Source organism: Styela clava, chromosome 2, assembly GCF_964204865.1.
Source record: "Styela clava chromosome 2, kaStyClav1.hap1.2, whole genome shotgun sequence".
Classification (NCBI taxonomy): Eukaryota; Metazoa; Chordata; class Ascidiacea; order Stolidobranchia; family Styelidae; genus Styela; species Styela clava.
In genome coordinates, this window is record NC_135251.1 from 16,340,108 (window position 1) to 16,352,574 (window position 12,467).

Below are 12,467 nucleotides of genomic sequence, written 5' to 3' on the forward strand. Positions count from 1 at the left end.
AGCGCAACTCTATAAAATAGGCTACAGGGTAACACAGGATTGGGCTTATTTTTCACAGGATTCTACTGTCATTCTATAGATCATTGGTTCTCAAACTGGGGTCCGCGAATTGATTTTAGGGGGACCGCGAGACAACTTTAACCTCGAAATTTGATTTCATGCTTTTACGGTGTTTCTCGAAGCACTACACGCTCTACCGAAGACAAAATATTATGTGACAAACTTTGGTGAATGTGGCAAGTACCGTGAATCAGAGCGTAATGTTTATGAAATGAGTGTGCGTCGGATTGTAAATTTTCTTGGGGTAATTTCAAGTTGCCCCCCGATAAGATGGCACTAAAAATGCTCATTCCAATTGCTACAACTTACGAATGTGAGCCAGCTTTTTTACGCTACTCGCTATTAAAACCAAATGCTGAAACAGTATGGACGTGGAAACGATACGAGAGTTGCATTATCCAAAACCAAACACGAGGTAGAACTAGCAGGCGCACCCATCTCATTGAACTGTTTCAATGTCATTCAATACATGAATACTTGATATACCGTGTTGCTATTTGCTTTCATTTCATTGGTGTACCGCAAGACTGGCGTGAGTCATCAGAAAAATTTCAAGGAGACCATTATGCATAATTTTTCAAAAAGTTTGAGAACCACGGCTATAGATAGAGCAAGTGGAACTTTTAACAACACTGTTTTCCTCAGCTAAACTTCTCCCTCTATAGGTATTGCGCAGAATTATTGAGCATTGGTAATTTTAAAGGTATACAAAGTTGTTGAAAAATTGTGAAAGAAATAAGAAAAAAGGTTCAAATTCTAAATTTATCAATCGCAGGAGAGACTTGTGAAAAAATAAGGTTTACACCAGAATTAGCAGACGACTGCCATCTGTGTCATGTAACTGGCAATACAGGAGAAACTTGCAAAATTTCTGCATTTATCAATGATCGCTACTGCATGCAGATCATTCCATATCAGTAAAACCGTCGGAGATGTGTACCTTTTCTGATACCTCCTATTTATTCAATCTAGGCAGCAATCTCATGAAAGAAAAACAAAAGCAGCACAGTATACGTTTATTTTTCAATGATAAATATCAATCAGCCCATGGGCCTGCAATTACATCTGAACATCTCTCACATGGATCAGTAGACTTTACAGTTGTATAAAGTCTGCATCTTTGACATTTTTGCATAGCAGCATCACTTCTCTTTATCACACACGATCCTATATCACTGTCATACACAGATGATGAATTGTCATCTGCAAATTTGTCAATGTCAGATGACGACTCAAGCAGATGAACAAAGCATCTAGAACACCCAAAAAGTTCTCTCAGTTCAGAAAAATGTGAGTTGATGTCTGGTGGTTGCACCGCCTGAAAATGGTAATAAATAACAAGGTTTGTTTCGGTGTACTTTTAAACAAATCCTGCATATGAAAGCTTGTGGTTAGAGAGATATCAGAATGTGTGCATAGTGCAGGGGTGGCCAACCTTTCACATACCATGCGCCACGTTTTAAACATAATGTTTCAGATGCGCCGTAAATCTCTTGTATTCCCACGCCTAATGTCCGCTTCTTGTTGAAATTATATAAATTTATAATATATATACATTATACACACATATATAATCAGCTGTTTGGCCTAGCGTCGCATGATTTTACTCTTCTTCGAGATTAGTACTTGCGTCACAGCAAGCGATTTTACGCTTCGCTTTTGTTGACAATGGTCATTTGAAGTTTGGATGAAAAAGGTGGTATTTAGGGGTCATTTTCAGCATGTTGTGGGTTGATTTATAACAAATTTTTTAGGCTTGGGCAATTCAACTGGTTGTTCAATGGTTCTTGGGAGATATTTGGGAAGTCTGGGCAATGGAAAATCCATGTTTCAAGCTGATAAATGACGATTTTCTATTCTTCCAGAAGTTTCGAACTTTTTACTTCAGTAGGGAAAAAATAGTAAATTTTACTAATTTTTGCTAAAAGTCTAGAATGAATGTCATAAAGTCCGTCCAAAAGCTAACGTCGATAATCGCCTGTTGTTTCTAATTCCAACGAGCCGTAAGTGGGCGACGTGGAGTAAGGAGAATAGATTTCAGGTACAATCAAAAGTCACCATGTAAATCGCAAAAAAACGGCTTGGCGTGGAGAAGCCAAGTGCAATTAAAAATTTTGGCATGAAAAGGGTTAAAGATGCAATGCGCCACCTCTAATCATGCAATGCGCCACGTTTGGCGCATGCGCCATAGGTTGGCCACCCCTGGCATAGTGCAAGAAAACTGTTACACAAATAGATGCGACTATTCTTTAAGAATAAAGAGGATATAATTTAATCAAACAGAAAATGGACCATTCACCAATATACGTACTATTTCATGGAACAAGTTTGTTATTCTTATTTGTCACTTTAATACCATCTCGTTCGAGTATCCTTGTTGCAAATAGGAAGTAGAAAAAGAGGAAGGAACTACAGTTCGATATACTAGTACCGACTATCTATCCTATACTCGACATATTCTGTCCAACCTCAGTCACACTGAACACTATGAAAATTTTAACTTATATTCACCTGAATAATGTCAAGCAACCTTCCTTTTGTCACCCGCAACTCTACATCAAATAGATGTTCTTTTCCTTGTAGTTTTGAAGTAAATATATCTCTAATATTTATTAAATGTGAGAAGTTATTGTGTATTGACTCATCATGCCATTCTTCAGAGATATCTGCATCACACCAACCATCCTTGAAGATGCTTTCCGTTACTACAAAAATATACTGTTATTGGCCTATTTAGCAATAAATTTAGGGCTGTGGGAGATTTGTCCCATTCTGAGATTCGAACCACAAAAACACTTCCAAGTATGTTGAAAATTCTTAGTAAATTTTATGCTTTTTTAAATTTCTTCCGAACTTTTGATTTTAAGAACCACAATTGGATTTCTGGAAACAGCTCCAATATCAATAAAAACATACCAAACTTCAAACTTTATGGCCCTGGTTATTAAGCTATTTAGCATATTAATGAAAATAGGAAGTGTCAAAGTTCGAACCTCGATGTTAGGGATCAGAGTCTTAATAACAACTGAAGTGTGGAATCGTAGTCGAAATGTTCAAATGAAGCAGAAGTAAGCTTGCCAATACTGAAGCTTTCAAGAAGTTATCTTCATTTGCATACGCGAAAGCACAAAAACTAGCATCACCAGCAAAAAAAGATTTTTGAGTTCAAATGGTGTACCTTATATTTACATAATTAAGAGATTAGGAGGATATTGCATCGTCAAAGCAACCATATAAAAACACAACTAAGGTGATGCTGAAACTACGGAAAACTAAGTCATTGCAATAAACTCTACAATAATACATAAGAGTACTTGGACATGGATGATGCGTTACAACTTCCTCCATTGAATGTGGCAGGATAGGAGCTGCTGATTTGGCAAGAATATTGAGTATATGGTATATTGTAGTTTGACAAGATCTTCTTGCAACGCTATTCTGTTCATCACAGTAAAGCCTGATGTACAAAAATAAAAGCAGGTTTAAATATGCATGTGAAATCCAGAAAAGATTGCTGAGAACTTGCTTTATATTTTGCTGAAGTGACCAATACCCAATAGTAAATCTAAAGTAATACATCAGTAGCAATGTACTGAACACAATACCTATATGAGATAGTACAGGGGTCCTCCAGAGCTGTTAATTGGAAATATGACAAGACCAAATAACTGCCAGAACTATTATACACCTGTTTCATATTGCCTTTGATTGGCTTCGGCCTCACTCTGAACTGCTGCTGTTTGGTCACACACCTAGAAATATGGCGTCTAGCTGCTCCGAGATAAATATTCCTGTCATACTCGCTTCTCATTTTCGTTGTGAAATAGTAATTACAATGTACTGCTTTTGGGGGAGGGGTTGGCCAAACAAGGCCAGTATAAATTAATAAGTAGGGTTAAATATTAGCACCATGTAAACGCCTACCTCATATAAGTGCCCATGGGTGGACTAAAGATTGGGCGACCATGGCCCATTAAAAGCAAAATAAGATATTTTTAAAGAGAGGGGAGCCATAAGTGTCGGGAGTCTTTGCAAGAAGTCTGAGGGATCACTGTTCTAACCTAAACTATTAATTTCAGATAAACAGATATTACAATGTAACCAATATTGGTATGATTATCCAGTATTTACTTCAATACCTACCTATCTTTTATGATTGTGAAAAAAAAACTTGATAACTTTGTCATAAAACGTAACAATAGACGAGTCACTTTCCCATAATCGTAACAATCATATGCTTCAGTGACCTGAAAATAATCAGGATTGAGGCATGAGTATTTTTATGTGATTCATGATTTATTCTTAGTACCAAACATTGCTAGAGTATGAGTGATTTATACAATCTGTGTCACAAAAAAATACATTTTTGCAGATGAAAATCAATGTATGTTAATGAACTATGATATTTAATCAAACCACTCTTGTTAGTCATTCAGAAAATCGAGCACAAAAAATTCAGTCTCCTTTCCAGGGGATAGCTACGAAAGTTGTATGAATGAAACTCAAAACAAAATTTATCAAGATTATGATAGTGTTAATGAACACTTTGGAGACTAGAACAACTAGGCACTACATGCATTCAGATATGATCACCCATGTATAAGTATCAGTAGTATAACTGAATGTTCTAAAATCTAAATGTTTATTTGAGTAAGTCATGTTATACCAACAATTTCACCACTATACCTCATTGGTGTATTTGTGTAATAAAGAAAGCATATATCTGTCAACACTCCACATTTTTTTCAGACATACTTTGTGATCATCAAATCGAAAATCTGATAAACTACCAAGAAGAAATCTGAAGCAAAGTCGGATCTGAAACAAATTATAATATTTTTTATTAATAAAAATGGGCTGACATTTCTATAATTATTCACCCCTGGTTGGGGAAAGTCGGTAACATGGCGGTGTGATGGAATTGGGAAGCACAACCTCTCAAACTTACTGACCCGAGTCGCCGTTTGAATAATTCAGAATCATGGAAGTGCTTGGTCAATGGAGCAGTATCAAAGTGTTTTTTAAATAGGTCCAACCCTGCCTAAGGGTCTGCAGCGCGGTTCTCTGGGTGTAACAAGCAAAGGCACAGAGGCACACTTTCACTAGGTTTCATCGACAATGAAGAAATTAATTTAAAGTGAATTCACTGTAAATTATTCAATCTTTCGACTGTAATACATCTATTCTATTGCTTTTTATTATTAAACGTGGGGCATAAAATAACAGACTGAAACAACTTCAAAGCAAAACAAGTATTTTTATAGAAGATCACGGGGCGAGATTGTTTGGAAATACGCCACTGATCCTGAAAATTTGAAAACCATGGCCGTAACCAATTTGTGCAGGCAAGAGGTGCATATCAAATCTTAAACACATAATTATGCAAACACCAAGCAATTTAACCACGTAAGTAACACTGAGTCGAATAGCTCAATTTTTAACCTCATGTATATTTTGCTGGATATTAGATTTTGAAAAAGACTCGATTAAATCTCTGATAATCGCATAATAAAATGAAGTGCAAATTGGTGAAGAAGATTAGAGAAATCCTACTTTGTTTAATGAATCTTTAGTTGAATCAAGAATATTTTTTCCAATTAAAACTTCATGGTGAATATTTGATTCTGCAACCCAAAGTCTCAACACATCTGCTCCATATGATGGATTTTTATTCAAATTCTGAAAATATAAAAAGAATGAACATTTTTCAAAAAGATTATGTTGAGGGGGAAGACAAATCTGATTAATAAACTTAGGAACTCGAATTGACGATGCATGCCTGAATATTCTATTTTGAATTAACGCCATTTGCTACATTCCGCCTGTGAAATTACTCTTTTCACAGCGTTATCACTTTGTGACATTCTGCTTTCAACCAATGAATTTCCAAATCCATTGTTTTGATTTAAACTTTTGGTCAATAAGATTTACTGAAAAAGAACAAAAAAGATGACAATGCAACACACCCTCCTTCCATTTATTACAACCATAGGATCAATGACATTTCCGAGAGATTTGGACATCTTGTCTCCTGATTCTGCCAATACAAATCCATGAACAAGTAAATTTTTGTAAGGAACTTTCCCCCGAACTGCACAACTTGTCAGCAATGAAGATTGGAACCATCCACCGTACTGATCCTTTCCTTCCAAGTATAGATCAGCAACAGGAATATCAGAATGTTTTTTTGCACCTTCTTTCCTTAACAAAAATACGTAGTTTCATATGAACCTACCCCAAAATACAGATGAAAATCAATGCTCATTAAGTTATGTTGTAATTAAATTTAGTTTCGTTCAGTTCTCAATATATCTTAGCCAGGTTTGTTTTATTTTAATCAGTGTTTACTTCATTCAATATACCTTTTATTTATTTTTAATTGTGATCTAATAGAAATCGTAGCAGTAAATGAAATGATTTGCATATAGGAAGGATTGATCAAATAATATTATGTTGTGGGGTCGTGTGAAAAACTGCCTAGGCTATTCTTCGTTCCACATATTTGTATCGCTGGGTCTATATGTGAGCTGTACCACATGAATGCTTACAAAGTCTCAAATTCCTATAAACATCTAGACCAGTGATTCTCACAGTGGATGATATGTTTTGTCTATATGTCAGAGGCTATAAAAGCTTGTTCAATTTTGATGTAATAAATAATACCGATTGTCCTACAACTTGATGGAATCCAGTGAAAGTCAATAATGCATGAATTATTAAATTACCCTAGAACAGCTGCCCAAGTTAATCCAGAATCAAACCATATATCAAGAATATCTTTTCCTGGTTCAAAATCATCAGGAGATGAATTATGGAAACCAGCATCATCTAAAACAGATTGAGGTAAAAGTTGATGCATCGGTAATTTCCACCATGCATCTGAACCATATTCCTCTATTACTGAAATAATGTGTTTTATGGAAGCGTCTGTGAGCAGCATTTCATTGTTTTCTGACAGCAGTGACTCCCCTTTGTGTCTATAACAAGTTTATATACAGTGTGTCATGGTTTGTTGGTCAGTACGTTGGCTAAACCAGTGGCCATCAACTACAAATTCACACGCCCTAAATAGTTCATTATCGAAAAATATACATTTCCGGGTTGAATGCCTCAAAATATTTTTATAACATAAGACACAATTTCTGTGATATGTTAAATTAAAAAGAGAAATTTTTGGACCATGTGATAAAAATAATGCATATCCACACAAAATAAAACAGTCAAAAAGTTTTTTTACAACAATTCAAATTTAACGATAAACAACCTCTGTTATTAGCTAATTTGGGTATCAATCTTCATTTAATATTCCGACAACAATATCTACTTTAAAACATCTATAAATCTATATTACTATTAACTGAAAAACCACAAATTTTTTGGATAAAGTTTCCTTAAAGCAAGGTAATGAGCACTCACTCAGAAATTAAAGAGATTGATCACAGAGCAAAGTTTACGGCAACGATTGATGTGAGGCTTGAGGAAATTTTAATGAATAATAATAATTAATTACTTTTGGTAAAATACAGGTATTGGTACACCCCATGCTCTCTGTCTTGAAATGCACCAAAATGTTCTTCCTTTTAATTGTGACATCATACTTGCACGACCAGAAGTTGGAATGATTTTTACATCTTCAAGTAGCTTTGTTGTTGTTCCTTTCAAAGATTCTGTGTCTACGAACCATTGCCTGTGAAACATAAAACATAAAAACTAATATTTGATGTTAACAGACACGATATTATGTTTGATGGACTACTTTGAAACAAAAACCAGTCTTTTTAAATGCAAGCTTATTGTTTAGATACTCAATCCCGAATCTAGAACTAGTAAGATTGATACTTGCAGGACCTATTCTCATACAGAACTTCCTTTGACAATCTCTAAAATATCTCATAGCTACTAATTTTATTTTATCAAATTGTATATTTTATTCAATTTTTGTAATCGTGCGACAAATTAAATTTTGATTCATATTTTCACTCTCATTATGCTAAAATTTTTATTATAAAAACGGAGCATATCTGAATTTCATAAAGTGAAAATTGAATCCTATTTGAGAATCTCTGTGATAATATTGACCCAATATAATGTTGTTGATCAAACACATGTAGTTGAAATATGATTGCTATGCTTGTTGTTTTCATGATGGGGCCATAGAAAAAGCGTTTGATAATTAATCATTACTTCGACTTGATAACATATTTCCGATGGAAGCAATGACCTAACAGTCAAAGCATTAACCAGTGGTTCTCAAACGCTGGGGCACGTCCCACAAGGGGGCGTGAAGCTGATTAAAAATATTTGTTAGATTTGATCTTGCCCTCCTTATTTCGGATATTAAACATTACTTTTTTTTGGATATTTATGTTCCATCCGTGAGGTGGGGCGAGACTACACAAATTCCTAAAAAGGCGGCGCAGCTTGAAAAGTTCGAGAACCACTGCGTTAGATCATAATGTATCAAAACACAGGAATAATGGTCGTATGATCAAAATATACCCAAGTAGGAAATCCATTACCTGCTCGTTTTAACAAATATAGGCTTCTTTGTTCTCCAGTCATAAGGATAGCTGTGAATATATTCATGTTCGTGAATCAATTTATTATTCTGTTTTAATCTCTCGATAACTGAATCATTTCCGTCATCAAAAATAAACATCCCATCCAAATCAAATCCAGAAATTTCAGTAAATTTTCCCATATCATCTACTCCACTAGTCTGAAAAGATGAAGAAAGTAAAAAGTAAAAGACTAAAACAAAGGCAACAAGCTGAGAAAATAACTTATCATTACTGTATCTTACGTGCCAAATTAACAGGAGAAAATGAAACTCCAAAAAGATCGTTGTCTCTGGTTATCAATTTGTTTTTTTATGAACATTTTACAATAGAAAAAGTCTGGAATGTAAAGTAGGGAAAGTTTACATCAGACTCCGACACCAATTTTTGATTCAAATAAAAACCGACCTTGGATCTTGACTCCCGAATAATAAAATTTTAACTTTGATTTCATTTCTGAAGTCGAGAAAACCCAATTTTGATAATGAAAATTTTGGGGCATGCAAGCTTTATTTGAATGTCTGTTAAGAATGCTTAGTCAGCCTAATGCCGCTTACGTTTGTCAAAATTTGACTCTAGTAGAAGCCTGATATTCTAACTCTGACTGCAGAAAATTCAAAAATTCAACTTCATCTCCCAGAAGAGATTGGTATCTGTCATTGCTTACCACATCAAGTCCATGTTGTACTCCCAATATAAAATCCTCTGCCCCATGCGCTGGTGCAACATGAACAAATCCAGTTCCTTTGTCTAATGTTACATGAGATGATGACAACAGTGGTGTGATTCTTGTGGCATCCATTGGATGTTTGCATTTCATTCCTTCAAGTCTTTTGCCTTCAAACGTCAGTAATGTGTGGAATTTGGTATCAAATATCTTTTGTAAATTTTTTTGCTGTTTTCCAATTAGGATAAAAAATCTACCATCTTCAGTTCTACCTAGGTGGTAACTGTAAAAAATGATTGTATGAGGATAAGTAAGAGTTTTATAATTAGAAGTTAGATAAAAACCCTAATTTCCAATAATTGACATGCCAAAATCATTCACTACCGTGAAATCATCATTTTTATCCTGGAAGATATTAACTAAAACAACACCTAATAAAACTATGATATAAGCGCTTCAAATTTTAGAATTAAACTTTAAACTTAATATTAGAAAGCTAAAAAGGATACATTTAATTTTTTGTAAGAAGTAACAGTACAGCCTCCCAACCCAGAAAACAACGTTCACAGCATAATATTGCTGTCTATGATGTGCCATTCAGTACCTTTCATCATTAGCATAACAGACAGCACGGTTAGCAGGTATTGTCCATGGTTGAGTGGTCCACACAATGATATTTATAACTGAGTTATCTGGAACAAAATCCTTCAGAAATGGTGGAATGTCTGTCATAGGGAAAGATACATAGACAGATCTAAAAACAAAAAAATTCAATAAATTATTTTAGTAGTATTCGGAAAAATTGACATCCGCATTGCAATATTTTTCCATTAACTGAATGTAAAATATCTCAACCTGCTTTTGTGATCTGTATTATATTCCAACTCAGCTTCTGCCAATGCTGTGCAACTTGAGGGTGACCAGTAGACAGGTTTTAAATCTCTATAAATGTATCCCTTTTTATAAATTTCATAAAATGCTTCAATTTCTTTGGCTTCAAATTGTTTTGTGTATGTAAAATAACAGCCTTCATTACTCCAATCTGCCATTATTCCCCATCTTTTGAAGGCATCTTTTTGTCTCAATATAGTTTTCTCCGCAAATTTCTTCGCCTCAGTCCTAATTTGCATAGGAGTAAGTTTGTGATGGTCACTTGTTTTAATAGCTTTGATTTCGATAGGTAATCCATGACAATCCCATCCTGGAACGTAATGGACACGATAACCTCTCATCATTTTATAACGATTCGTGACATCTTTAAGAATCTGAAAAATGATATTTTAATTTCTGCATTATAAAACTAGAGCTGAGTATAATATTTTCTATATCTATTTGTAAGGAATTCCATATTTATCTCAGGAGAGAAAAAAGCCAAAAAGATGACTTAATCATATGGCAAACCACAGCCTGTCATCCAGTTTTCAGTCCATGTCGAGTACAAAAATAGTTTATCAGATATTTGTTTCATACATGGACCTGATGACGAAGGAAGTCGTAATTGACCAGCGGTTTTGAGAATCACCCTACAACAATGAGGAGTCAAGCAAACTGTCACAAATAAGTATTTCCTACGAATCCTGCAAACCGCGCAAGATATTCAATCAGAGCCCAGAGGCACAATGTATACACTGATAAACAATTTTTCTCCCATCTAGTATTGGGGTCAAAGCGAAGGAGCATTGTGACTCCAAACAGGTTCCAGAGCTTGAATAAAAGTCTAAATTTCCAGCAGTAACTGTAAACTATTACGGTGACAGACTATTTTCAAAAGACAAATAATAAAGTTAAAATTAGATTTTCATGAATTTGGAAATTTCATTCAACCTGGAGACTGTTTTCGGATTCAGAATATATGACAACCTGGAGATGAGGAAGTCTGAGTCGTCTTTTGAAATGAACTTACTTTATTCAGTGCATGTCCAACATGAACATCACCATTTGCATATGGCGGCCCATCATGCAGTATGAATTCTTCTCCTTCATTATTGGTTCTTTGCCATTCATATAAGTCATCAAATTTGTAAGTCTAAAATTAAAAATGATTTTGTTAACCCTGTTGAGAGTCTCCAGTAAACATGTACTACAGTAAATTACTGTTGATTTACCTGCTGAATTGAATTTTCTATTTGAGCAATACTGGAAGAGACTTTGGCTGGAAATGTTGTTTTTGGAAGTAAAACAGTATGAGAAAACGGAGATGTATTTTTACTAGCATTGCGAATCTGACACAATGACTGGATGGTTTTGACATGTAGATAAATATTTCGCATTTTGTATTACTCGCATAATGTTTATTACTAAATAAAGAAATAAATTTACTTTTAAATGAAAAGACATAATGTATCGGCATTTGGCATGATTCATAAAATGAACTCAAAAAATGAACAATGTTACGATAATAAGAATTTCTTGTAGCAATCCATATGAAAAGATAAGATAGAAGTTGATGTAAATTAAATTTTGCAGTTAAAATGGATCCTGAAAACAATGGCTAAAGATGTTTGTTTACAGTCAATCACAATATCATGTGAAGCATATCATTTTAACACATGTTATGTACACTATTACAAACATGTTAGACATGCACATGGGCCAATAAATCAATTGATTCAAAATAAATATTCTACTACAACTGTTTTCTGAACGATATTTCAAAATTACTAGATTACTTAAGATACTGTGTTCTTTAAAAAAAATACTATTTTCACTGGAAAATGTAACAAGACTTCTTTTTACCTAGTAACATTTGCTAAAAAGTCTAATATTCACATACGGCACATAACAAAACTACAAAATAAGGCTATTTTAGATAACATACATATTTCAATGGTCGATACATTTTTGATATCTATAATAAAAATTATTCCAAGTATTCAATTGTTATAAATTGCATTATCTTGTTTCATTTTTTCTAACTGCTGCATTTCATCTGAAGATGACTTCTGTTTGCCTTTTTCATTTAATTGTTTACCCCTTCCAGTTTTAGCAAAAACGATAGATCTTTTTTCTAAAATCACAATTTCTTTAATATTTTTTGGATTATCATGCCATAACACGTATTCCTTTTTACAAAGAAATCGTTTCAGGGTATCACAATGCAAACATTCAATAATAATATGGTTCTCTCTTTTTCCACTTGTTCGAACTTTTGAAGTTATTCCAGGTATTAGTAACAAATCACA

The 12,467-nt window shown here is 34.1% G+C and overlaps 1 protein-coding gene across 1 annotated transcript; it reads right to left on the bottom strand.

Moving 5' to 3' along the window:
• Positions 1–1,061: 1,061 nt before the first annotated feature.
• On the bottom strand, positions 1,062–12,158 carry LOC120335551 (isoleucine--tRNA ligase, mitochondrial-like). The gene is made up of 15 exons (XM_039403079.2): positions 11,391–12,158; positions 11,189–11,311; positions 10,141–10,550; positions 9,890–10,039; positions 9,286–9,568; positions 8,580–8,779; positions 7,571–7,747; positions 6,786–7,037; positions 6,027–6,261; positions 5,614–5,739; positions 4,747–4,878; positions 4,204–4,307; positions 3,375–3,517; positions 2,572–2,765; positions 1,062–1,378 (listed from the first exon to the last, which is right to left on the bottom strand). Exons 1-15 carry the CDS (start codon positions 11,553–11,555, stop codon positions 1,097–1,099), a joined length of 2,976 nt encoding a protein of 991 aa, XP_039259013.2. The 5' UTR covers positions 11,556–12,158; the 3' UTR covers positions 1,062–1,096.
• Between the last annotated feature and the right edge of the window lie 309 nt (positions 12,159–12,467).

Excerpts from the sequence above, each read along its gene's own strand:
- LOC120335551 (XM_039403079.2), bottom strand. The coding sequence starts at position 11,555 with ATGCGAAATATTTATCTACATGTCAAAACCATCCAGTCATTGTGTCAG. Across the intron at positions 5,740-6,026 it reads TTGTAATAAATGGAAGGAGG|AATTTGAATAAAAATCCATC; the intron begins GTGTGTTGCATT and ends TTATATTTTCAG. Across the intron at positions 4,308-4,746 it reads TACACAAATACACCAATGAG|GTCACTGAAGCATATGATTG; the intron begins GTATAGTGGTGA and ends GATTATTTTCAG.